General features: G+C 46.3%; 1 protein-coding gene across 5 annotated transcripts in view; it reads right to left on the reverse strand.

The window, feature by feature from the left end:
- The window catches only part of AFAP1 (actin filament associated protein 1), a 159,494-nt gene that overhangs the window by 40,829 nt on the left and 92,875 nt on the right, over nt 1-25,790 (reverse strand). For 4 of the 5 annotated variants that reach the window (XM_057501993.1, XM_036921359.2, XM_036921360.2 and 1 more), the window contains 5 exons: nt 24,065-24,276; nt 20,521-20,700; nt 8,039-8,134; nt 5,808-5,889; nt 1,068-1,217 (listed from right to left, as the gene is read on the reverse strand). In XM_057501993.1, the coding sequence (XP_057357976.1) occupies nt 1,068-1,217; nt 5,808-5,889; nt 8,039-8,134; nt 20,521-20,700; nt 24,065-24,276 (720 nt within the window). Of the gene's footprint in view, nt 1-1,067; nt 1,218-5,807; nt 5,890-8,038; nt 8,135-20,520; nt 20,701-24,064; nt 24,277-24,879; nt 25,169-25,790 lie in introns of those variants that run through there. The other variant, XM_036921361.2, reaches the window with a different exon arrangement.

Genomic DNA, 25,790 nt, shown 5'->3' on the forward strand with positions numbered 1-25,790 from the left:
ACACCTGCAACGTGCTCTTTGTTGAAAAGATGTATCTTTGTATGTATGGTCAAGCTTAGGCACTTTCAGGCAGCACCTAAATTACGTATCTTTGAGTATCCCCCAAATTAAAACCTAATACTTTGAACAGAATGGATACTTGGAGAGGGACATAGAGAGAGAGGGAGGTAAGCATAGTACCCCTACAAATAAAAGGAATTATGGGATTTACACTGATAGAAAGTTGAAGTAGTCAAGGAAAATTACGGCCCATTCTTAATTTTTAAGAATTACCTCTAAAAGGGTAGATAGCCCTTTTACAGCTTCTAAAGTTCTTCTCCTGGAGAGTTGCATGGTTCTTCTAAGCTTGGCTGCCCAGAAAACACGATGTCTATGAACTCCCACTGGCCACCCTCTTCACAGAGGCCGCCTGACCGTCCCCTCCTCTGACTGAGGTCCCTACAGACTCTGTCCTGTTCTCCCTCCTAGCATGGTCACAGGGAGTTACCGCACATCTGCCTCTGTGATTCCGGTCCCAGACCTGTCTGCTGCTCACCTGGATGTGATGGCAGGGCAGGCACCACGGTGATCATGTAGGGGTTCACCTGCATGTGCCCACACAGTCCTGACCAACAGCAACTGCTCAGATACTACTTATGGATGGAAGACTGGTGAGGGGGATGGTCCATGGGTGAGACTCAGTTTGAAATGTAAGTTTAAAAATGGGGCATTACAAGGAAGGGTGTTTTATTACCGTAGCCCAAGGGAAGAACTCGTCTTAACTCCATAAATATTCTGCAGTACCCCATACTCCCGCCTTCACATAACCGAGGGCATGGGCTTAAAGGGCTGCAGGAGAACTTCATGGGACCAAAGAGAGAACGTGTTCATCTTGAAAGAGCCTCAGGGAACACCTCAAACTCCTGCACAGTTTTTGATTAATAAGCAGTAAAATGTTATACATTTCCCACAGTTCCAATGACCATAACTCGACTGTCAAGAGGGCAAAGTGGAGAGCCCTGGGTGAGCGTGACGCAGGGGTCGGAGGACAGGGAGCAGCACCCTCCTTCCGTCCGCCTTCGCCTTACCGCAGGTGGGGACATCCTCCTCGGCTGACGAGGTCTGGTCATCTGTGGACGGCTTTTTCTTCCCCAAACTGATGATCTTGGTGATTTTTTTCCCAGTGACTTTAGAGACGGTTCCCTTGGCCTCTGATTTGGAACCTTTTTTCCTCTTAGCTGTAAAGAGTAATAGTGACAACAAAAGAGTATGTCTCAGTCAAAGACTTTAGAATTGAAAAAAATAAAGATAAAGTATTAGTCGAGTCATAGCCATTTTATTTTCCCCAATTTTTAATTACTGAGTACTGGCTACGTGCCAGCTATTGGTCTAGACACAAGGGGAGACAGCAGGCAGAGGTGCTCTTAGAAAGCTTGTGCTCTAGAGTAGCTGGGAGCACACATGTACACACACACACGCACACACACACAAAGGGGGTCAAATGGTGGCAAGGCCCATGTGGACGGTTAGGTAGGGTTATGTGCTGCAGCAACTGGTGGTCAGAGAAAGCCTCTCAGAGGGGTCAGCTCTGAGCAGAGAGCCCAGCAATGAGGATGTGTTTGTGCGAAAGCCCGAGGGAAGGCCAGGCTGGAGGAGCGGGACAAGTCTAAGGGCAAAAGGAAGTCCAGAGAGACACATCCTGGCGGCGGGGAGGGCACAGGTGAGTGGGGGGAGCAGTGTCCTTCAGCGAGCCCACTGCTAGACACATGCAGTTCTCCCCTGCCCAGAGCTCGCAGACAGGCGGCTGGCTTGCAGCCTGTCGTGTTCTGTTTGGCCTGCACGGTGTTCAATTACAAATTCATTGACAAAATGCAAAATTCACACATGTTTTGCATAAAAATGATTTCTGGCTTCCCTTGGGAAACTGGAAGGTCTGGCAACTTTGGACCCACATCTGAGCAAGCAAAGGTGAGCAGGGGAAGTGCCAGGGGATTCAGGACCATGCACATGGCTGGAGCGCCCAGTGTGGCTCCCTGCCAGGCAAACACAAAGCACTGCCTCCCCAGGCCGTGTCCCCCACCTCCTGCAGAACCAGGTGTGGGACTGTGCAGAGTGACCATGTGCCTGTGAGAGCACCCAGGCCTGAGGGACAGGACCCCTCCTACGGAGCACCTCTGAAGAGGTGGGCTGCCGCTCAACTTGATCAGCTGAGGGCCATGATGTGCCTGGTGTGGGGGGTCAAGAGCACCTTCACACAGTGTGGGCTGTGTTGAGAGGGGGTGCACGAGATCCAGAGCCCAGAGCGACTCCCAACCACCCTTTCTGCCACCACCAGCAGGGCAACACCTTCAAACTCTATAACCTAGAGGCATCACAGGCAATTTTGAAAATGCAATGGGAGTCCAGAATTTCTTCCCCTCCCCCTCTCCCCATTAGCACAAGATGATTCCAGAGGAGGAGGATTCAGGGACGTGAGATCATGAACCTAGGCCTAATCCCCACACCCTCCTCTAAAACATCCCCGTCCTCACACGCACTCCCGCCCCGTCCCCACCTGCCTCTCCCAGGCAGAGGGGAGCAGGGGGCAGTCCTGGCTCCTGTTTGCACTCTGCTGCCACTGCAGCCTGGCTGAAGGGCACTGGTGGGACGCCAGCCTGCATCTGGCCTGCCTCGTTCTGCTCTCCTTCCCATGAGACCTGTGGGATCACTTTGTTTTAACCCTGATTTCCTCTCTAGAAAGAAATGACAGTAACGATGTCTGAGGCAAGAGGTGCTACATTAGAGTTAAAAACGAAGCTGGGCTAAATTTCAGGGTGAACACGGTGTTGTGGACTGGATGTTTGTGTCCCTCCAGAACTGAAATGCTAAAAAGCCTTAATCCCCTGTGTGGCTCTATTTGGAGAGGGAGCCCCTAAGAAGGAGTTCAGGTTAAATGAGGTCATCTGGGTGGGGCCCTGAGCTGGCAGGATCAGGGTCCTCTAAGAAGAGACTGAGCATGGGAGCAAGGCCGCATGAGCACACGGCGAGGAGGAGCCTCGGAAGCCGGGCAGAGGGCTGTCACCAGCAATTTACCCTGGCAACACCTCAATCCTGGCTTCTGGCCTTCAACTGTAAGATAGAAATTTCTGTTGTTTAAGCCCTGAGTCAGTGGTTAGCTTCTTACGGCAGCCTGAGCTGAGACAACACGGATCAACCTTTTTGTGTGTTATTTTAAACGTAAGATTAAACATGCCCCTGACCCTCTAGCAGCACATACCCTCTTTTACCCTTTCTACAAGAACCAAGAGTCTGTTTGAATCTCTTCTTCTGAAGGCACGTCCCCTTCCTGGGAGCCTGAAGTCGGGCAGCCACAGCGTTTGACTTCAGATCACCCAAGCCCAAGGTGAAAGCAGCCACGGCAGACCCTCTTGGCTGTTTCTAAAGAGACTGGGGACAAACTCTGAGCTTTAAAGGGGAGACTTTCAGCAAAGGCAGCCAGAGGGCCCGGCGGACATCCCTCTGCAAAGCTCGGGGAATGCATCGCAAGGTAAAGGAGTTAGACACGCTGGGTGGTTAGCTTTCTTCCAGTTTTCCTAGGCTTTGCTCCTGTCCCAAAAGTACTCCCTGGACTCTGACTGCACCAAAATACTCTTAATTCCTTGAATGCCCATGGGTTAATTTTTTGCAAAAGCAGAAATGAGGTAGTCCTGGGAAGAAAAAGCCAAAGTATGTAGGAATGTGGGAAAGAGACTGACATTCAATAAAATGTTTGATGCTATTTATTAAACAAAAGGCAGACTTTAGCACATGTAACAGAATTATAAAGAAGAGCCCACAAACTCAAAATTCTCAAAGCACTGCACTTACAGAGCAGCAAAGTCGTGGAGTCCAAACTGCAGCCACCGTCAGTGTGGAGTGGGACAGCAGATGACTGAGCAAAGCCGGTTCCCAGCATTTTTGAAGCCATAAACATAACTGCAGACAGTTCCCGATTAGCCTACATAAATGGTAGTCTAGAAGTTTCTTTATTTGGGAAGAATGGAGACGGGGCTAATATCATCGGACTATGTATGACGTGTGATAAAATCTTAAATGTGTGCAGTGCTAACTAGGGACAATGACACCTCACACAGATCAGTACCAGGACCTCAATTCTCTTTTCTCCTATCAGCTGCAATAGCTATAGGATGCTTACTAAGTCACCAAAAATCCTACTGCACTGATTGATTAAATACTAGGATTGTCACCTTGAAAGAAGAACTTAGAGTTTCAGTCATTCCCGGCGGCTTTGACCGCACGAGGCTGGACCGTCCCACACAGAGCTGAGGACCTAGCGTGCTGGAGAAGCTGTAGAGTGCAGGATTCTCTCTACTCAACCAGCACAGAAATCTGTCTGCCTGCGTCATGATATGACTGGGAGAAAGGGAACTACGAAAACCTCTCAAGCGCAAACTGGTCACAAGTGGGCAGCCAGAACAAAAGCTAAGACAGGAAGTCAGGAGGTGTTGGAACCGTTACTGCCACTCACTGGCTGATTACTGAGTGTCTACTATACGCACAGCACTTCCCAGGCAAAAAATGGCTGAACCCAGATCACCTTTACAAAGCATAGAGGACTGCCCTGGTTAAAAGGAAATGGGAGGGTTTGAGTACGGCTATCTTCACCGACACATGCAGGCCGGCATATATGTCATTCTGTGGGAGCCGTTCATCGAGGGGCACTGAGAGGCCACAGAGGAGGCAAAGGCAGAGGCTGCCCACACAGCAGCCTGAGATTTCACGTCACTCCAGGCCAGGGCAGAGCTTAAAGACAGCGCTCCTGGCTCTGACTGCACATGATGTGCCCTGGGAGGACACAGAGAGTACTTTCCACAGAATAACTTCCCACGAGGAGAACAAGATTACACACAAGCACTAGAGAGTGGGAAAGCCATATGGGCAAAGGCAGAGATCACGGTCCTTCGGTTGGACCCTTGTAACGCCACAATAGTCCAGGCTATTTGGGTTCCAAGCTTCTTAATGGCCTGGCTTGCTCTTTGGTTTAAGGAAGACTCATTTCAGAGCGAGGAGACACCCACTCAATTCTCGTGCTGGGGCACAGGTGAGCTGGGTGGGCACAGACTGCTCGTTGGGAAGGCTGAGGCCACGGGCCCAACAGGCACCCAGGCTGCCAGGGCTGCACAAGAACGGCCAACAAAGCTCAGCCCTGCTCGCAGCCCGTGCACCTGAAGAAAATCAAAAGTCAGGTCACAAACCAGGAGAAGCTATGTACAGTGCATGAATGGCAAATGGCTTGTATTCAGAATATATAAAGAACTCTTGCAAGTAAATAATATGAACCAAAAAATCCAATGAAAACAACGGGCAAATGATTTGATAGACATTTCACCAAAGATGACACACAGGAAGCAGGTAAACATTCAAAATGTTTCACATCATTAGCCACTAGGGAATGCAAGCGAAGGCCCCAGGTACATACCACCACACACTTATTAAAATGGCCAAAATAAAAAGCACAAAACGGAGTGAGACAAAATGGCAATACCAGCTCTGCAGACACATCTACTGACAGACCAGGGGAAGAGATGACCTACTGCTGGAGTCACATTCAAAATACACGAGGGGCATGCATCACGGCCACAGAAACCCCCGGGCAAGGGGACACGTGGGGCTGGGGCTGACCGGAGGGCTGCCCTGGAGTCTCCGTCATCACCACGTGGGACAATGACAGCTGCACCACAAAACTACCAGGGAAATTTTTCACCTGCTCAGAGTTTACAGAACCAGCTGCAGTTTGTTTTTCATTTTTATTTTCTAGTTCACACATTTTTGACATGAGCAGGACTCACCTTGTTCCCTCCCGTCACACATGGGGACTCCATTCTCTGTGCCTCCCTCCCCGTCTGAGCTTGGCCTCTCTGAGGACAGTTTCTACAAGCAGAGAAAGGATTAAGTCATTCTCACAGTGGTCACGCTGGCCAAGTGGTGTATCACGGATCATCCAAAAGTTAACTCAAAGGCGAAGGAAAATGTGGGCCAAGTTTTCAACAACCCAGAGGCAGCAGGGGCCCAACTGTAACAGACTAGCTGCTTGGACGGATACAAAAGTTTTAAAAACCTCAAAAGAACAGAAACCCTTGCTGAGGTTATACTAACACTAGTAATAAGCACCATGCCTATTTCATTCAAACCACTGTTCTGCAAATAATTTTGAAAAAATACTGATTACAAAAAATATTTGTCACCAAGCTGAATTATCCCTCCAGAATAAATACTCCATCACCCATTTGATGTCCTCCCATAATTCACCAATAACTGGGTGAGTGTCAAGCATCTCCTTGTAACAAATAAGACTCAGAATAAATATGCAGAGAGACTGTCATTCAAAACTGTCAAAGGGCACTGGATTCCTGTAATTATCTCAGTCCTGTTAGGACTGAGGTGTAAGAAGCACCTTAGTTCTCCATGTAAGGAGCAGTTAGGACTTTAAGTCAGTTCCCAAATAAGAGACGTTGGTTAGAGTAGGAATCTTTCTGTTCTGCCCAGACGACTAGTGTCACAGAGGAAAGGGGCTCCAAATGCCCTCCTCAGAACCACCCACAGCATACCCAGTACCCTAGACACTGGCCAGCCAGGAGACCAACAAGGTATCTGGATGATAGAAGGGCACAGGGGAACACACACACCCCGCTCGTCCTGAGAGGTCCAGGCAATCTTGGCCAAGGATGGCAGACAGGTGTTGCAACCCCACAGCAGCACCGGGAAGAGCTGCAGTGGAGGGATTATGGTGTGTCCTGGGAACTGAGTATGTACCAAGTTCCGGGGACAGAGTGACTGAAGCCGGCACTGCCCTGGCAACCAGGCTGGGGGCAACCAGTCCCCAGGTCAACAGGTCTGGCCAGGCCCTAACAAAGCGGTCCTAGGAACCAGGGATCAATCTTATGCATCAACTTGGAGGGTGTTTGTGGATGAGACTGACATGTAAATTGGTGGGCCCTGAGTGAGCAGGTGCTGCTCAACAGTGTGGGTGGCCTCACTCAATCACCTGAAGGCCTGAAGGGAGCAGAAAGAGCAGCCTCCCCAGGCACCAGGGGCTTCTCCAGCAGATGGACCCCAGGTCTCATGGCGTCATCAACTCTCCTGGGCCTCCAGCCTGCAGGCCCACACTGCAGAGGGTGGGTTTGCCAGCTTCCATACTCATGTGAGCCAATTCCTTAAAATAAAACTCTTTGTATACATGTCTATGTATGTATGTATACATGCACGTGTGCCCATATATATAACACATAGTTTTATAATGTATATGACAGTTTATATCTGAATCGTATGTATGTTTGATAACAGATATAAATATAAATATATATATATACACACATTCCTATATATCATATACATACATGTACATACACACATGCTGTTGGTTCTGTTTCTCTGGAGAACCCCGACAACAACAGACAAGAAGGGGTCTGAGGGCTGGGGGGCTGACTGGGAGGACTCAGAAGGTTCCTGGGACACAGGTCACCTGCAGAACACTGCACGGTGGGAGCCAGGGTCCCCACGGATCCAGGACCTTTGCATAGATGGATACAGCACTTCAGAGAGAGCTTATCCAGCAACGGGTTTATCTATTTCTGGCAAGAAGGGCTAACGCCCAGAGTGGGGACTGCTCTGCCCTCAGGGGGCTGCCAACGAGGGAAATGAGTGCAGAGCAGAGAGGGCTGGGGGGTGGGGGGGGCGCCCTGCTCTGTGGGAAGGCACACTTATGCAGCGCCTGCTGGGCTCCAGAGGCACACAGACCTGCATGCAGACTCCAGCTGTGCCGTGTACTAGCCAGGGGACCTCCAACACCTTAAACCATCACCTTGAAACCCATGGCTGAAACTTTACCCCCCAGTCTGAAAATTACTAACTCGAGCTTCATACAGGGTAGACACTAAATGCATAGGGAGTAGGATTTCATTCCTTTTCTTTTTCTCTTTTCAACCAGAAGTGCTGAAATTATCAGAGAATATTGCCAAAACTTTGAGGGAAACCTCAATCAATTGTAAGGTTATGATTCCTAGAAGAAACATGCCCTTACCTTCTCCAGCTCTGCCTTGTGCATGGGGGAGCTTGATGGGGGAGGACATTCTGCATCCACCGGCCCACTGCAGCCGCTGTGGACTTCTCTGATCACCTAGAAGAAGTGTGCACATTTCTGAGTACACCCAAATCAGAGGTACTTACCTAAGAGGTTGAAGCTTGAGACGGACAGAGGCATATGGTCTGGGGAAAACCCTGGGATCAGAACCTGGACTTACGTTCCAGGACGCCACCCTCACTACTCCTTCACTTGCCAAATGTCTGTCTGACTCCAGTGCTGGCAGAGGTTTGGGGTACAGAGGGGAAGCACACACACAATGGTCCTACTTTCCTGGGGCCACCATCACAGCACAATTTAGATGTTGCCATGAAAATGCATATCACCAAAAAAGACAGAAGAGTGTGCTCAGAGCCACTGCTGCGGTAGCTCAGATGAAGGTGGAGGCGGGGCAGGCTGGAGTGTTGGTGGGGCATGGGAGAGGAATGCATGGATTTTGACGTGTCCTGGTAGAAAAGCCACCAGGCCTTGTGGATGTACCGGGTGTGGAGGGTGAGGGGAGGGCCGCCTCCAGCAGGACACCTGGATTTCCCCGCTCTGGGACAGGCCAGGCTGTTCATTCTGGTGGAGAAGACGGAGAGGTGGGATGGGTGGAAGAGGTGGGAGATGAGTCTGGAGGCAAAGACAGACCTCCAGTCAGCACTAGAAACACACCAGGGGTCGCAGCCAAAAGCTGCCTCCCACAGCAGAGGACGGGGTGAGCCGCCAGCAGGGAGATATGACCGGGAGGAAGACCAGGAGCCTGTGGGCAGGTGAGGCGGAGCCGAAGGACTGAAGCTGGTGAGAGCATGAGCAGGAAGGGACAGGACAGGAGGGTGGGGCCCGAGGAGCGGGGGAAGGAGGGGTACAGCCCGACAGACACCACCTCTAAGATTTCTCTGTGAGGAATTAGGGGGAGGCTAGGGCGGAGGGAGCAAAGGAGGGATTTTTCAGAGCCAGGAATGGGGTGGGGTCGGGGGCGGCAGGGGATGACGCAGGAAGGCTAGTGCATTTAGGGGCAGACTTTGAGAATAACACTTCGGTCCCACTGAGTCTATTTCCTCAGTGAACTGTAAAGCAGGCATATCAGTTACTCACTGAAAGTTGTAGCTTCTCTGAGCCTCAGTTTCCTCACTTAGTAAAGGCAGGAATGTCAAGATGACCTGTCTTGGCAATTTAGCTATGGTTAAATTAGGAGAAAATGCAACCCTGCCTGCAAATGCCTGCACCAGGATGGGGCATATGTACATTCAAAATGTGGTGGCCCTACCACCTTCAACAGCCATCGTTATTTGAGCATCCTTATGACTTGGAGAGCTCATGAAATGATCAGGGCCTAGATATGCAGGTGTGGGGATCAGCAGCGTGTAGGTAGTGACCCTTGGCACTACTGGTGTCCACAGCCACGCCTACAGTCACCCACTGCCCCTTCCACCATCACTGAGCTCCCACAATGGCCTGGGCAGGGCTCCGTTTGCTAAGGGTGCACAGCAAACAAGACAGAAAGGTTCCCGGGTCGGTGGAACTTACATTCCTCTAACGGAAAAGTCAGCGGGCAATCTTTCAAAATGTCTTCTATTCTTTTTGGAACTAAGCTGCAATTTGAGTTCAACCCAAGTTGCCTTCTGGGCAGAAGTGAAATGCCAAAGTCCCGGATATCTGTGTAGTAACTTTGTAATATGATCTCAACAGACATATTCAAATTCACTTGGCTTGCCCTGGGCTGGGATTAGAGCCAGGAACTGACAGGAGACCAGGATAGTGTTTCCAGCCATTTTGCTGCTCAGCTGTTTTATGAAAAGACAATGGAGGGGTGTCCTCATTTGAGACAAAAACAGGAAAAGACGAAAAGGCAGAAAAAGTCCAGAGAGCTACTGCAGTGGTTTCTCCCTGTGGGTGCTGAGGTGTCAGAAAGCACCAGAGCAGGCAAAGGTCCGCTTCCCCCTTATTCTCTGGTTCACGCTGATTTCACTGTTGCTTTCTCGTGGTGGGTCTTTTACCCTCACCTCCCAATGGATTTATTATATCTTTAGAAGACAAGGCAAATTCTATACAACCTAAGGACAAGTTTTTGTCTGTTCTCTAGGGAAAGTGCATATAATACAATGGAAAACTCCTGGCCTTTTGTGTCAAACAGAGACTGGGGTTCCGACCCCAATTCTGCCACTTTCCACACACGGGTGGCTGAGCAATCTAGACTCAGAGGCCTGCGTCCCTGGGCCGGGAAAGCAGTGTGGTGTTTCCAGCCCGGAGCTTCTCCCAGAAGGGACATTGAGTCAACTCGAGCTCTTTTCTCACGATGATGGCGTTAAAAGAAAATGTGTTACGTCACATAAACAAACCAGAGCTTCAAGTTCTTCATTTCACACCAAAAGGCTGAACCCCACAAAATGTAACTTGCAGAAACACATCTCTGCCAAAAGTTACAAAAGTTATTCAAAAAAGTTTCTTCCTTCTTCATTTTCTTTCTTGAGGGGGTTCTGCAAGCACGTTAGCAGGATTGCACACTCCCCCTACCAGCCCCTTGGTGGGGGTGTGTGCGAGGTGTCTTCCAGGGCAACTGTGCTCTGTCCCTTAGCTGAACAGGACTCAGACTTCAAGACTCAGCCTCGAGCTCCTGTGACCAGGATGCCTGCTCTGAGCCTCCCACTGGGACAGACGGCATGGCTACCCTTCTATACGTGCACAGACCACCATGCATTCCTCTATCAGACCCTCATCACGTGCATTGTGCATTTGCATTAAGCTGGGCTCATTTTCACAGAAGGGGCTATGCCGTGCTTATGTGGGTGTTCTAATGCCTAGCACATAACAGCAACTTTAAGAAGTCTGACTAAAGAAGGAAAAATAGGAGGGAATGAAGAAATAAAGTGGGCTTCAAATTTCCTATGAGGATGAAAAAATAAAGGGTGAATGAGAAACAGGAGAGAAACCAGGCCATCAGGTACAATAAGTAAATCCTCATGACAAAGTTTCCCCAGTCTGCACAGATTTCTGAAATCCTTGGAGATACAGTTTTTCAAAGGGCATGCAGATAAAAGCCATGCCCACAGCACCAGCATACCCTGCCCCAGCTAACTCCCTCACACCTGCTCCTGGTCCCTGGAATGTCCCCTTTGCTCTCCCTGCCCCATATCAAGTCCCATTTTGCCAGCAAAGGTTCAGGGAGCTGAGTAACCAGTGAGTCACCAGCCATGGACGCTAACTCACATAATCACCCTTCCTGAGAAGCGTTTCCTAATAAACCCAAACCATTTATCTGCATGCTCAGACAACAGCACATAGACAAATCATGCAGTTCTGTCCTCTGTTAACTTCCCCCACTAGAATTTACATCCCTTGTGGGGAGTAGAGTGTCTCCCAAAGCGCTTTGGAGAGAGATGGGCATTCGGTAGACCCAGATGTACCCAGGACCAGGCTGGGGGTTACTCACGGCATCTCAGTGTCCCACGATTATTTATCTCTTCCACATTAAACAGTAAGTCTGCCCCAGGTATGGAGAGAGGAATGATGGAAAAGACCAGGGAGCAGAAGTTGGTCTCCTTCCTCGGTTTTTATCAACCAGCCAGTTGAATTATTTCAGGTTACTTTTATGAAACTGTTTTTCTATTCTGACCTCTATTTATTGCCAAATTGCCCCTGCAGAGTTAATTCAGGAGTAATAAATAAACGGTTTCTCACCCAAATTCCTTGAATAGGTATAAATGAGGTTTTGTATCAATATATTTCTTTTCAAAGTGCCATGTTCTATGAGAAGTTCAATATGTATTTAAGAGGACTAGATCCAAATTCAGAGACACAAATCCTCCCCAAAACAAACTGTTATATGTTCTGTGGTATTTTTGTTTGCTTTTAACTTGAGTCTTCATCTCCAGAAACACAATCTCTGCACATTTTTTAAGGAAACCTGACCACTCTGTTTCTGGGAATATTGGCTCTTGTCTTCTGACTGACCCCTACAAAATGGCTCGTGTTTTCAGCATCTGTATACACACACACACACACACACACACACACACACACACACACACACACACACACAGTCAGTTAATTTTGGCATGAGCTGCTAGTAATGGAAGCTGCAGACTGAAAGGAGAGAAACAAACTTGGCAGTGGTTTTTGAGTAAGTTTTTGTCAAGTCATGTACTGGCTGAACACAAGCCTCATGCTTCTTGGACCTGACAAAGGGTGTATGTGACTTACTTAAGAGATCTTTAATTGTTACACTAAAGCCAGGTTTCAAAATACTGAAAGCCTGGATAATAAGTTTAGGACAAAATGGGATATTGCAGTCTGTATTAATAAAAGACTTATCATTTGTTTTGTGAAATGATTTATGTTAGAGGGTTGCTGGAGTTTGTACAGAAAGACTCCTAAGGTGTGACACTAGTAAGTCACTTATGTTTCAACTGCTTACTACAGTTCCAGGGTGCATTTAACTTTTTCATTCTACTTTTTTGCTACTGAAAATTCTGATCAGATAAATGGGAAATAGTTTGTACCAATTTCATAATGGCTTAAAATATCCTGGAATTCCAGATTTTGAGACCCTTCATTCATGATCCTGTCATCCTAACATGACATCATCCAGATAAGTAATGGTTGTTCCTTTTCTGATAGTTGTACTTTGAAAAAAATCAACTTTAATCAGAAAGGTGTAGGCTTTACAAAGTGAAATAAAAAGCCATGATGACAACATTGACTTATTTCACATAAATAAGTTCTAAATCATTTAGGAAAAATAGAACAAAGTTGGAAGACATATATTGGCTGATTTCAAAACTGTATAATAAAGTTGCAGCAAGTGAGACAATGTGGACGTATAAACAGACAAATGACACAGGACAAGAAGCCCAACAGGGGACCCAAACATACACGATTAACTGATCTCCAGTCAAAGCAATTCAGGTCATACAACAGTACTGAACAACTGACTGTCCGTACGGAAGAAAACAAATCTTGACCCCTCCATCTCAGCCTATACACAAAAATCATTATGTATGAATCAGAGACCTATATGGAAAGACCGAGCCATAAAGAATCTGGAAGAGAACACAGGTGCTATCTTGGTGACTTGGAATATGCTAAGATTTGGGAGGCAGAATGAAAAAAGCACTCACTATAGAAATAAAGACTAATATGCTAGATTTCAGGTTTAACAATTTCTGCTCATCTGAAGATACCATTAAGGAAGTCATTTTTTAAAGCAAGAAACATTGGGATAAAGAGGAACATTTCATATTCGAAAGGGTTTTAACTACCAGTAAGATATGACCGTGCAAAATCTGGATGCAACAAATAACACAACGTCAAAACATATTAAGCAAAAATTGACAGAAATAAAGACAAACAGATAAATCCATAGTTAAAGGGGTAGACGCTACCACATCTTTCCCTTTGATTAACTGATAAAACAAAAAATAAATTAGTAAAGATATAGAAGATTCAAACACGACAAGTGACTGTGCCCCAACAAACGTGTAGACCAGAACGACAGGCAACTGCAAAATACTCACCTCTTACACACAGACACAGAACATTTACCAAAAGTGATTACATGTTGAACAATGAGTCTACAAATTTCTGCCATGTGAAATCATATAAAGTTCAGTGACTTTAAAGGAATTAAATTAGAATTAAAAACAAATAATTTTTAAAAATCACCAAATATTTGGAGTGTAAGCAATATATTCCCAAATAAACCATTTGTCAAAAAGGAAATCAAACAGAAATTAGAAAATATTTTTAACTGAATGGTAACAAAAACAGAAAACTCAAAACTTATGCAGTTAAAACTTTTCAGACGTTGTGTGTGTGGGGGGTCACGGGGAAGACAGTGTAGCTCAGAGAAAACCAGTAGGGACTCTGTGGCATCTCACACTGCCCAGACACTGATGGGCAGGGACTGCAGTGCAGTATGGGGGGGACTCAATAATAAGGGTGAATGTAGTAACCACATTGTTTTTCTTGTGAAACATTCATGAGAGTGTATATCAATGATACCTTAATAAAAAAAACGGTGCACAGAGGGAAGTATATGATTTTAAATAAATATATATAAGAAAAAGGCTAAAGATCAGTCACCTAAGTATGAACTTCAAAAGTCTAAATAAGTATAATAAATTAGCCAAAAGAAAGTAGAAGTGAAGCAGAGGATAATTCAATTAACTAGAAAACAATAGTACTACAGAGAAAAATCCACAGAGCCAAAATGTGTTTTTTTTTTTTAGAGAACTAATGAAATGAATACACTTCTGGCAAGACTGATGAAGAAAAGATGGTGTGGGGTATTCTGACCCTGGTTTCCATACAGGAGGCATGCAGGCCATCACTCTCACATTGACAATTAAACAAGGAGAAGAGGCATTAAAAATTAATAGTATTTCTTAACTTGTCAGTGCAGTGAGGATGCAAAGATGCCCAAATGGCCTAAATTCTCCAAGTAAAGAGTCCTTCAGTATCTCTTCCTGCATCTCTGCTATTCTTGTGCACAAAACGTGTGGAAGGTAAAGAAAACTCATGCCAATCCAATGGACACAGTCCCAGGAATGGTCCATACATTAGAATTTTCAAAGACTTTAAACTAGCTACAACAGAAATGCTAAAATCACTCATGAAAAAGGTGGACATTCATGAAGAGATGGGGAATTTCAGCAAAGAGATGAAAACTATAAAAAAAGAAAAAGAAAAATGCTAGAAATGAAAAATAAGTTATCACAAAAGCAGAATTCATGAGATGAGCCTGAAGCAGAGCAGAGGAGAGGACAGTATGCTTGAGGGTGGCTCTGTCAGAAGCACCCCCCCAAACTGGACCTCTTGGAAGGGTGATGAGAATAGAACAGGGCCTCCTGATCTATGGGAATGTATCCAATGAACATCCATACACATGGAGGGAAAAAATAAGGTGAAAAAATGTTTGAAGAGATAATGGCCAAAAATGCTCCAAAACTGATGAAAACATTACCCACAGAACAAGGAAGCTCAACACCAAGAAAGATAAACACCAAGAAAACCTCACCCAGTCAACTGCTGAAAACCCAAGAAGCTATCGTGAAGGCAGGAAGAAAAGGACACATCACAAAGGAACAATTGATGGCAAACTTCTCATCAACAGTGAAGGCAAAATAAAGACATTCCCAGACAGACGAAGCTGAAAGGTTTATTTCTAGAAGACCTGCTCTGCCACAAATAATATTTAAAACTTTTAAAATAATTCATTTAGGGTGAAGGGGAATTATATTGGATGGGGGCCCACACCTTCAGGAGGAATGGAGACTCCAGTAATGGGCAAACACAGAAGACCTTTCTCAGACACACAGGATCAGGTTCTGTGGTCATCAGCGTTTACAAAGGGCCTGTTCACAATCCTTCCTGAGAATGCTGGCAAAACCACGATCCCTTCACAGCACGTTAAAATCACTGTGAGAACGCTGCTCAGCTCTGTTCATCCACTGCTACTTGAAACCATGAAAAGCTGTGAAGCCCCTACAGTGTGACCCAGTAGAGGGCAGGGGAAAGCAGGAAAGCATGGGTGAAACTGATCAATGCCAGTACCAGGACCCTTATTATTTTTGTTAGAAAGGGAACATGGTGGTGTAGAGTGCAGCCAATTTCCATTCAGTATTCTCTTTGGCATAAACTAAGATCGTTGTTTTAGGATGTTTAATTCATTTTGCAACAGAGGACATGGTGGATCATTCAGCAGACGGCTCCTACTCCAGGCACGCAGGAGGATAATGTGCCCCAACCCCTGCAGGTCTGGGCAAAGGAGCCTGGGAAAAAGTGATGGTCCCTAAACACATCCTGCTATCATCTTGATTTCCTAGCTGTTTCCAGCAGGAGTTTGAAGTCTGTTGAGGTGGAGAAGCAGTAGTATAATACCAAGAACAAAAATGGCAATAATGATAGCAGCTCACACTTACGCACATGCTCACTACATATGAGGTGCTCTTCTAAATGACTGGTGTCTTAGTATTACTTATCCTCACAAACACTTAGAAACCAGATGCCACTATGACCCTCCCTCCCATTTTACAGAGGAGAAAACCAAGGCACAGAGACGTGAAGTAGCTCATCCAAGACACACAGCCGGCTGGCGGGGCTGCGGTCAGAACACAGAGTGACTGTGCAATAATAGCTCTTGTATTCCTCTCCTGGTCTTTCATGTTTATTACATTGAGTTTTGGAAGCAATTATAAAAATCAAATAAAACTTTACTCAAATTGGTTTTGGGATGCCAGTTACCTTACTGCCTATCTGACTGCAAAATGAGTTGGATCAGACATCTTAAATCCTTTTCCAGGAGGCCTTCTATCAAAAGGAAAATGAGTAGGCTGAACCAAAGCAATGATTACAAACCTAGCTTTTCCTCAGTCATCTGGGAAGCTCCTTAAAAATAGATTGTGGATAAAATGAAGATTCCTGTGGGCAGAATTCTCACCTGGCCCTGGTCGGCTAGCTCACTACACGTGTGTGGGCAATAAGTTATTATTGACTCTATATAAGGAGCCCTGCGCAGGGCCCTGGGCAACACAGTGGCATGGCTGCAAGGCTGCAGGAGAGCAGAGCAGAGGCTGGAGTGGTGGCGGTGCTGGGGACAGAGGCCCAGGGGACAGCTGTGTGGGCAGAGAGGCCCAGAGGCAGAGACTGGCTTGCTGCAGCAGACTCGCTCTGAGTGGACAGGATTCTAGAGACTGACCTGACACTATGGGAATAAAGTTGGGTATAAACCGTTTCACCCCAAGAACATTCCATTGGCATTTTTTGGTCTTATTGAATCCATAGTGAACTTGCCTGGGGCTGAAACCCATTGGCAAGACAAACATGAAAACAGTATCACTTCTCATTTATAAGTACACACAGAACACTTTTTTACAAAAGTAAAAAGTATTTTGAAAAGCATACCTAGATAATAATAAAGACCAAATTCAAAGATAAAGATAAAAGTTACCTTTGAAGCAGGAGAGAGAATTAATAAGAGGAAGCAAGTTTCAATTACATCCGTAGCATTTCAGATCTTGAAAAGGATAAAAGATAAAAAGTAAAAAAAAAAAAAAGATCCTTAGGACCTTAATGAATCAGAATCACTGGGAATCTATGTTTTTAAAATTTCCAGGTGATTCTGATAAGGCAGCTGACCTTATGACAATATCTGGAAGAAACTAAACTTGGGTCTTCACTGGTTTTTCAAAAATAAAATTCTCTGACTGACTAAAATTAATTTTGTCATCTGACTTTCATTTCTAATCACAGCTTTTAGCTTCTGATACTGTAATATGTAATAGAAGTAAGGCATAAACATCAAATAGAGTAATTAATCAACTTAATCTCTTTAGAAAAAGGTAATTTACCATTTATTATATACCTCTCTTTTAAGAAATATCAGCAAGTGATAAAAATACTTGCAATTAGGCTTCCATTGACAAATAGAGTCATTGCATAATTAGCCAAGTGGCTCTGATCTGTATCTCACAGCATGTGGAATAAGATGTAAGAGGATTTCATTCCACCAGCGTATGACATCTTGAAACAGTTTTGTCTTTAATTGCCCATTGTGAGCTGCACTGTCAGCTCAATGCCATTTCCCAGTGAAACAGTAAAACCCAGTGACACTGCACATTTCCTGCTGTGCCCAGTCAGTAAGAATGGAGTGTGCGTGAAATACTCAACAGCAGGAAGAATAAAGGAAATGAGAGAGCTTAGGTTTCACAGTCGCCTTCTAGGTTCCCACTAGGGACTCAGTAAACACAAGAATGCAGAAGGATGGACGCAGTTGCCCAGGAGAAGGCGAGGAAAGCCGAATCACGAAGAAAGCGCCTTGCCTAGTTCATCCTTCTTCACCTCCTTTCTGAGGGGATGGTGCTGAGGTCACGGACGGAAGGAGTAAATGAGAAAGTGGCACGCTGTCAGATGGCCCAGCAGAATGCAGTGCGAGGCCAGGTCAAAACGTGAGGTCAGCTCTGGCTGCAGTGCTCACTCCTCTCGGCAGGAGCCCGCCAACCTGCGCCTCGGCCTCGCACCTGTAAACTGCTAGCAATGACACCTTTCTTGGGCAGCTGTTCTGAGGATTAGGAGCTAACGATGGTGATAAAGTGCTGCGTAAACTTTAAAGGGCTTTAAAGATATCGGTTAGCAGTGTGGTTGATGCGTGGCACGTTGGAGCTCTGTGTCTGGAAGGCGAGGCCGACTCCGCGGCAGCAGCCCCTGACCACAGGACTCCCGCTGAAGAGGTGAGAGCTCTCCTCGTTCTCTCACAGTGCAGACGCAAGAGAAGCCACATCACGTGTTCTGGCAGAGCAATCACTGTCATCATCAGTAGTCTGACTTTTAGCCTTTGCTGGGGGATAAGAGGGACATGAGGTGTAAGGTCTCATGGCCACGCGCATGTTGCAAAACCCATTCTTGTAAGTGTTTCGTCAGGTTTTCCCTCCCCTCCCAGCCCTTGTTTTGAAGCAGGTACTAGCAGTGGATGATGGACGAGATGGTCTGGACCAATCTGTCCTGATGAAAACAACTAGGAAAGCAAGAGAAAGTACACACAGCATCTTCCTACGAACATGAAAGTGCTATTACCACAGTGAGGAATTCCAGGGCCACAGTCCAGAAGATGGAATCCAGAGGGGCAGCCTGGCAGCTGGCACTGCCTCTGCCACTTCTGTGCAGGCAGCCATGAGGTCAGGTAGCACCTGTGGCAGCTCTGGGGCACTAGGGGTTGAAAGCTGGAGTCCAGGGCATGCCAAAGATGAGGTCCCTCACAAAACACCCAAATCAGGAGTGGGACCCCAAGGACCTCAGGGACTCCAAGGTATCTTGGAATAAGTCAAACAAATACAAACCTGCCCTTGAATGGATTGTAGGCAGGCTTCAAGTTACCTGAGTGGCTCTAAACATCTCAGGCTCTAAAATCAAACTGACTTTGGAAGAGCTAATGCCCTCCAAGCATGTGACAGAGGCAAATGAAAATGCTTTCTCACAGGGGAAGCACACTGCTAAGAATCAAATTATTTCTACAGGAACAATTGGATACGTGCAAGAAAAAGGATGAAACTGGATGCCTACCTCCCACTACATGTAAAAATTAGATCACAGACTAAATTTAAGATCCAAAACTATAAAATTATTTGATGGAAACAGGTGTACATCTTCCGGACTTTGAGTTAAGCAACGGTTTCTTAAATGTGACACAAAAAGTAATAAAAAGTAATGGAGTGCTGATATATATTACAATGTGGATGAATCTTGAAAATGTTATGCAAATTGAAAGAACCCAGTCACAGAGGACATGTATTATATGAATGAGTTCATATGAAATATTGAGAATGGGCAAATCTATAGGGACAGAAAGCCAATTAGTGGCTGCCTGGGGCTGGGGTGGGTTCAGGTTAGCGGCTGGGGCTGGACGGGGCGTGGTGAGGGGGTGGGGCAGGGCTGGGCCGGCCTGTGACTGGGGCTGTGCTGAGCACAGTGTCTCTCTTTGGAGGGAAGAGCGTGTTCTGAACATTATCATGGTGATGGTTGCACAACTCTGCGAATATACAAAAAAAATGTCTCATACTTTAAAACGGTGGGTTGTACAAGATGTGAATTATACTTCAATAAAGCTATCATAAAAAAAATTGATGAAATAAGTTTTTCCAAATGTAATGACCAGCATGATGATCGGATAACCTGGCATGCAAGGAGACAAAATGGCACAAACAAGAACAGGCTCGACCACAGTAACAGAACCAGGTCCAAACTCCACTGGACCATGTCCAACAGCCATGCCTGTTAGGTGCTCGTCATGGAGATAAAAGCCAAACATTTCTAAAAGAAATTTAAAACTGTAAAATAATATTTCCAGGTTGAAAAAGAAACAATTAGATATTCAAAAATTGAAAACTACCATAAACCAAAATTAAGAACCTGGTAAACAGGACCAAATTGAACAGTAGATTCAATACCACTAGAATGAGAAAAAGTGAGCTGGAAATAACAAGAAAAAAATAAGCCAGAGGGAAGGAAAGAAAAGGAGGGGACAGTAAAATACAAAGAAGCAGAATATAGTGAAAAGACCTAACATACAGTTAAATGTAGTTGGGGCAGCAGAATGGGGCAATATTACATTTTAAAAGAAAAGGCTGAAAATTTTTTCCAGAACTTAGAAAGAGGACAATCCACAGATTTAGAAGCCTAAGAATTCCAAGCAGAATAAACAGGAAAGAATCCATATCCAGACACAATAAAGTAAAACTAGAAAATCAAAGTAGAAGAGAAAGTCCTAGAAGCAGCTGCAGACACGAGGCAGAGGGCCTTCTGAAGACAGGAGGCAGCGTGAGTGACCTCAAAGCAACCAGAATAATCCCCATCAAAGACACACCGATTCAGGTGAATCCATGCTCGCCTATGCTTGGAAAAAACACAAATTAGAATAGACACACACGGAAACAAACCCGCCAGCCTACCTTCAGCCACTGTTCGGCCTGCTCCTTGCTCTGGACGGCGAGAACAAGTGGGTCTGTGCCTTGCTGGGTGATTTTCAGCTCATGCTTCTTCTTCTTGCCGTCCTTCGGGATGTAGGCGACGCCACAGCCCTGGAGCGGCAGTTCCATCTGAGGCTGCTGGTCCTTGGAGCTCTTATAGCACTGCATTGAACGCGAGAAGTCAGGGAGGCTGCGAGGGAGCTCAGGCGGAAACACTGAGAAAACTGGCATAACGGACACGGGAATGTTGGCAAGGCGGGCGGAGGTCTCACTGAATAGTGCAGGCGTGTGGTGACTGAGATGGGCACCACGCACACAGCACAGCTCCACACGGATCCTTCAGCCCCATGTACGTGAAAATACATCTACCTGTGAAGTCAGCAGTTCCCCCAGCCTCTCTGCCGCGACTCACCGGGAAACAAAGCCCCTGTTTGATGGAGGGGAGCTTCCTCCATAAGTCAGGTGAATGCTGAAACAGTTCTCTTGTTGAAACAGAACTGCCTTAAGGTGGGCAGGCAATAACTTGGATACTTTGTTCTATAATCCATGTCGTTTGATACCTGCCTGTCTCATCCCATCCCCTTTCTGAAAGGTGGATGGATGATTTTATTAGAGTATAAATATCAACACACAGTATAACAAAATGTCTGCAAAGGTTTGTTTCTTAGTTGAGTAGAAGATCCAAAATGCATGCTGTTCCACTTACACCAGTGATGTTCACTCCATAAAGTTCACATCATTCTTGCTTAATTTACATCTATGAAATGTAGAATCCGTCCACAAGGTTCCTTGCCCCCTTGGGTTCAGTTGTATTACTTGGGACCAAATGCATACCTCCTACAGGAAACACGCGGTCTAGGAGTTCAGATACATGGGTCCTAGCTCTTTTCTTAATTTAATCTGCGTTCTGGGAAGTTTCTTAAAGCTTCCTGAGACTTTTCCCTTATTTGTAAAATGAATTATTGCCGTTATTGTTATTTTACTAAGTTACATTAAACTTCTAAGAATAACATCTACTACCACATATTGAGTGTCAACATGATATGAGATGTTCCATACATCTCATTTAATTATCACCGTTGTCCATTCTGCGAATTAGGAAACAGGCTCAATTGATTAAGTAACTGGCCAGAAGTCAGAGAACCTGGAAAGTGGTAAATTCTAGTCCAAACTGCCTGAGTGCAGAGCCTGTCATCTTGACTCTAAACCATCTATTCATGAAGGAATGAATGAATAGATACCTATTTTCAGAAATGATTTCTAGAGCCCTTCCCTATTTTACAGTTCAAAGCTTCAGCTCTTGAATGGCACAGGTATGAAAGACACCCCCTTTTAAAAAAAATTCAACAGATGATTGCCCTGTCAAAAAGGAAGAAAAATACACCAAAACCAACTAGCCTCAGAGTGCTATGAATGTTTACCATTTATTAGACTTCTCACATTCTCAGTAAGTACCAAAAAAAAAAAAGTGAAAAAGAAAGTAACAATGTGGCAGAAGGGGTTAAAAGGGAAACGTTACAGCTCATGTTCTTGCTTAGGGTAAATGCCTCAAAATGGCACATCATCAGGACTGATGGACACAGCCTGAGGTCGTTGCAGACTGGCTCCCCAGGGAGCTGGACTGGGAAGCAGAGGGCAGCCTGCAGGATCCTTACGACGGCGTGGACACCCGCAGGAGGGAAGGGAAGGAGGCAGGGCGGGGCTCAGGGAGAAGCTGGGCTGCAACATGGTTCAGTGAAAGCCTGGGGGGGGCACCCGGGAGCTCTGGGCCTGGGTGCTTGGGCCTCACGGGCCTCACAGGTCTCCCAGCGAAGGGAGCGCGGCCTTCGGCAAGTCCTCCGCCCCCTGCCGGTGAGGGAAGACGCCCCGCCGGCCTAAGGGGAGTGCCCCTGAAAGGCTCCTGGGCACAGAAAGGAACAGCTTCCAGACACGTGCACAAAAAGGCTATAGTGTGGCACGTTGGGACATTTTTGTTTTCTGTTTATAGTTGTCCCTACTGTTAAGACTTGGAAAGCATTTTCTCTTATCACTACTAATTTTTTTTCAATGTCAACAGGGGTCATCTGGGCAGTTTGATCCAAGGTCATTTTTGAATGAAAAAGAACCTTCATAATAAAAGCAATTAACTTTGATTCTGCATTTTGTTGAAGACAATAAATGAAGAAATGTGAAGAAAACTTTCATCTGGTTTTCCATTAATTTCTTCTTGAACATTTACAACTATTCTAAGTGGAAGAAATTTTCATCCTGGTTGTGAAGATGGGAAATCTGGTGGGAGATGGACGAAATGTAGGCAAAAGGTGGGGAGGGAAAAGGTGTGGAGAAAGAGGACAGCGGGGGGGAGTGTGGGCCAAGGGCGAGGACACCCGCACCCCTGGGAGGGCCCCACGGACCACAGGCTTCCCTCCTCGGCTGTCAAGCCTCTCTTCTAAATGAGAGTCAACTGAAAATTTTTAAAACACTTATATAATATACCCACATCTTGCAGCCATTATGTCAGATTATAAATAAGGACCATATTAATCTTTTTAATATTTTTCCCTCATTCTTTACTTTAAAATTCCCCCATGCATCATTTCTGGCATATTCCAAATTTGTAAAATTCAGGCCACACACATGGGAAAAATGTGTATTCAAAAAGTATTTTTGAACAAAACCATTAGTTAAAAAATATACAATGTCCTAAGAATCTAGTAAGATACAACTCCCATAATTCACAGAGGAAACTACAAGACAAAAGGCCATCTGCTCCATTAAAGAACGATGTACAGAACCATAAATTCTCATGTGCTTTGCTTCAGTGATGTAATTTTGAGTGATATTTCCCCCAATGTTAATTTGAAAGAAAAAGCAAATGCAAAAATATACTCTAAAATTCACAGTTCCAATCACCAAGCATAGTTTCTACATGGACTGTGCAGGGAGGGAGGAGGAGGGACCGGGGGAGCAGCACTCCATTCTCAAAGGCTCCTGCCTCCCTGACAGAGCCCCTTTCGGAGTAACACTTACAGCAAAGGGTCTGTGCTTTTATGAGCTCTGCTTCTCTGTTACTTACTCTAGCTTCCTTTCTGCCTTGCAGATTTAAAAAAAAATCCGCTTTAGCTTTCCAAAAGAGGTTCCTTTCCCGGGCACTCTCCCCCGAAACTGCCTGGCCTACCAGCCCGCTTGTATGACCTGGCTTGGAAGAGTTCACCGACTCACTACAAATGAGAAAATCCATCGTACAACTTCTGGCCAGTTAAAGAACTGCGTTTCCACTGACACAACCTGCAGACACTGGGCAGATGGGAGTGACTGCGCCCGCTGGCTGCTTGGGGGAGCCGGCGAAACCAGCAGCATTAAGGACATGGTGACCTCAGCCGATGCCTGCTGACAGCCAGGAGCTCACCATGGGTGCTGAAGTCTGTGCCTCCCTTCCCTCTGCGCCAGCATGAACATTGCCCGGGCATAAATTCCATCCAGTTGGATGGCCACCAGGACCTTACAGACTGGACTGTACCAGAGCAACCGAGGCGCAGCGCCTTACCAGAAGCTTGGTGTCTTTGACGACACAGAGCAGCTTGGTCCACTGCCCGAAGCGCTTTTTCCGCAGAAGAAAGGCACAGATCTTGGCGTCCTTCACCAGGTCCATGGAGGCCTCTTCAGAGGGCCACTGGTGCCGTGTTTTCTTCCCCTTTCCATCCTCTTCCTCTTCATCATAGGATTCATAGGAGCTGCTCATCGCATCTGAGTCATAATCTGTCAAAATAAAGAATGAAAGGTAAAGGGCTTGGTTGTGAACATCTTATCTTGAAGCCCACCTATGGATCCAGAGCAGTTGTTATGTTCATATAAGGAAGGGGCTTTTGCATTCAGTGTGCTGGGGAAGCAACAATTAGTAAAAATAGGGAAAAACTAAGACTCTGGCAGGGAAACCCAAGGAAAAGTTTTGAACTGAAATGACTAAGAATCCTGAATTTGTAAAGCCATTTCTAGACTGTTCAGCACGGGCCGGCTCTCTGCAGACCCTATGTTGTTGAATCCTCGCCATGTGCCTGCCAGGCGCACATCAGCCCTATTCGGCCATGCTTTCTGCCAAGGGAAGTGCTCACGCGGGGCCCCGGCTCCCATGCGCACACCTCTGCGCTAACATTCTTTCAGTAGGCGTGTCCTTCTTCCGCTGACATCACCGCACACACAAACCCTTCCTGACGCTCAAGTTCACACCCAAGGCCACCCTCTCCTTCAGGTCAACCTTGGGCCTTTCACAGACATTTGCACCAAACTTCGCATTCTGTGACACATGAGCACTTCAACACCAGATCATTTTTAGATTCCTAAACAGATCACATTGTTTCTGACCTCTGGGTGTCTGCATATGCCGCTCTCATCGGAAGGTGTCTTGTTCATCTCACTGGATCTCCTGCCTTTGCCTGGATACGTGCAACCATCTCTGAGGATTTAACTGATTGGAACCTCCAGAATTACCATAAGCCGGCTGCTGTGCACTGAAGGAGTCCATCAAATCCATGTGCTGAAGCCTGAATCCCAGTGTGACTGTATTTGGAGACAGGACTTCTAGGAGGTGATCACAGTTAAATGAGGTCATAGGAGTGGGGCCCCAGTCTGACAGGATTGGTGGCCTTCGAAGAAGAGGAAGAGAGAGGTCTTGCCCTGTCTGCCATGTGAGGACCAGCGAGAAGGTGGCTGTCCATCAGCACGGAAGAGGGCCTCCCCAGGCCTGCCCGTGCTGGAGTCCTGACCTGGGACTTCCAGCCTCCAGGGCTGGGAGAGTAACTGCCGACTGTTCTGCTGGCCAGTCTTCAGTGCTTCGTTGTGGCGGCCCAGGCAGACGAGGACATGGGGAGAGCGGCTCCCCTCGGCTTCCACCCAGCCCAGCACAAAGCCCGTCCTGCTCTGTGGTCACTGCTGCCCGGCTGTCAGGCTGTAGGCCCACTGAGGGGAAAGAGGACTCGTTACTGGACATGATCAGCCAGCAGGCAACCAAGTCCTGGCACAGGACAAGTAACGACCATCTGTAGGCAGGAGACCTGCTAGATGAATGAACGCTGTACCAGCCAAGCCCTCAGAAGGATGGCTGGCATGTTACAAGGGTTTAATGACTACTAGGGACTGTCAGTAACATTATTAATTTCAGCCTGGCTGAGAGATAAGCTCCTGGACTCAGTGTCTGATTCACTGCTGCCTCCCTTCCACCCCCAGACACATCTGGAATACATTCACTTTGCAGACATATTTGAGGAATGAACACC

The sequence above is a fragment of the Manis pentadactyla genome, chromosome 5, assembly GCF_030020395.1.
Source record: "Manis pentadactyla isolate mManPen7 chromosome 5, mManPen7.hap1, whole genome shotgun sequence".
In the NCBI taxonomy this organism is placed as follows: Eukaryota; Metazoa; Chordata; class Mammalia; order Pholidota; family Manidae; genus Manis; species Manis pentadactyla.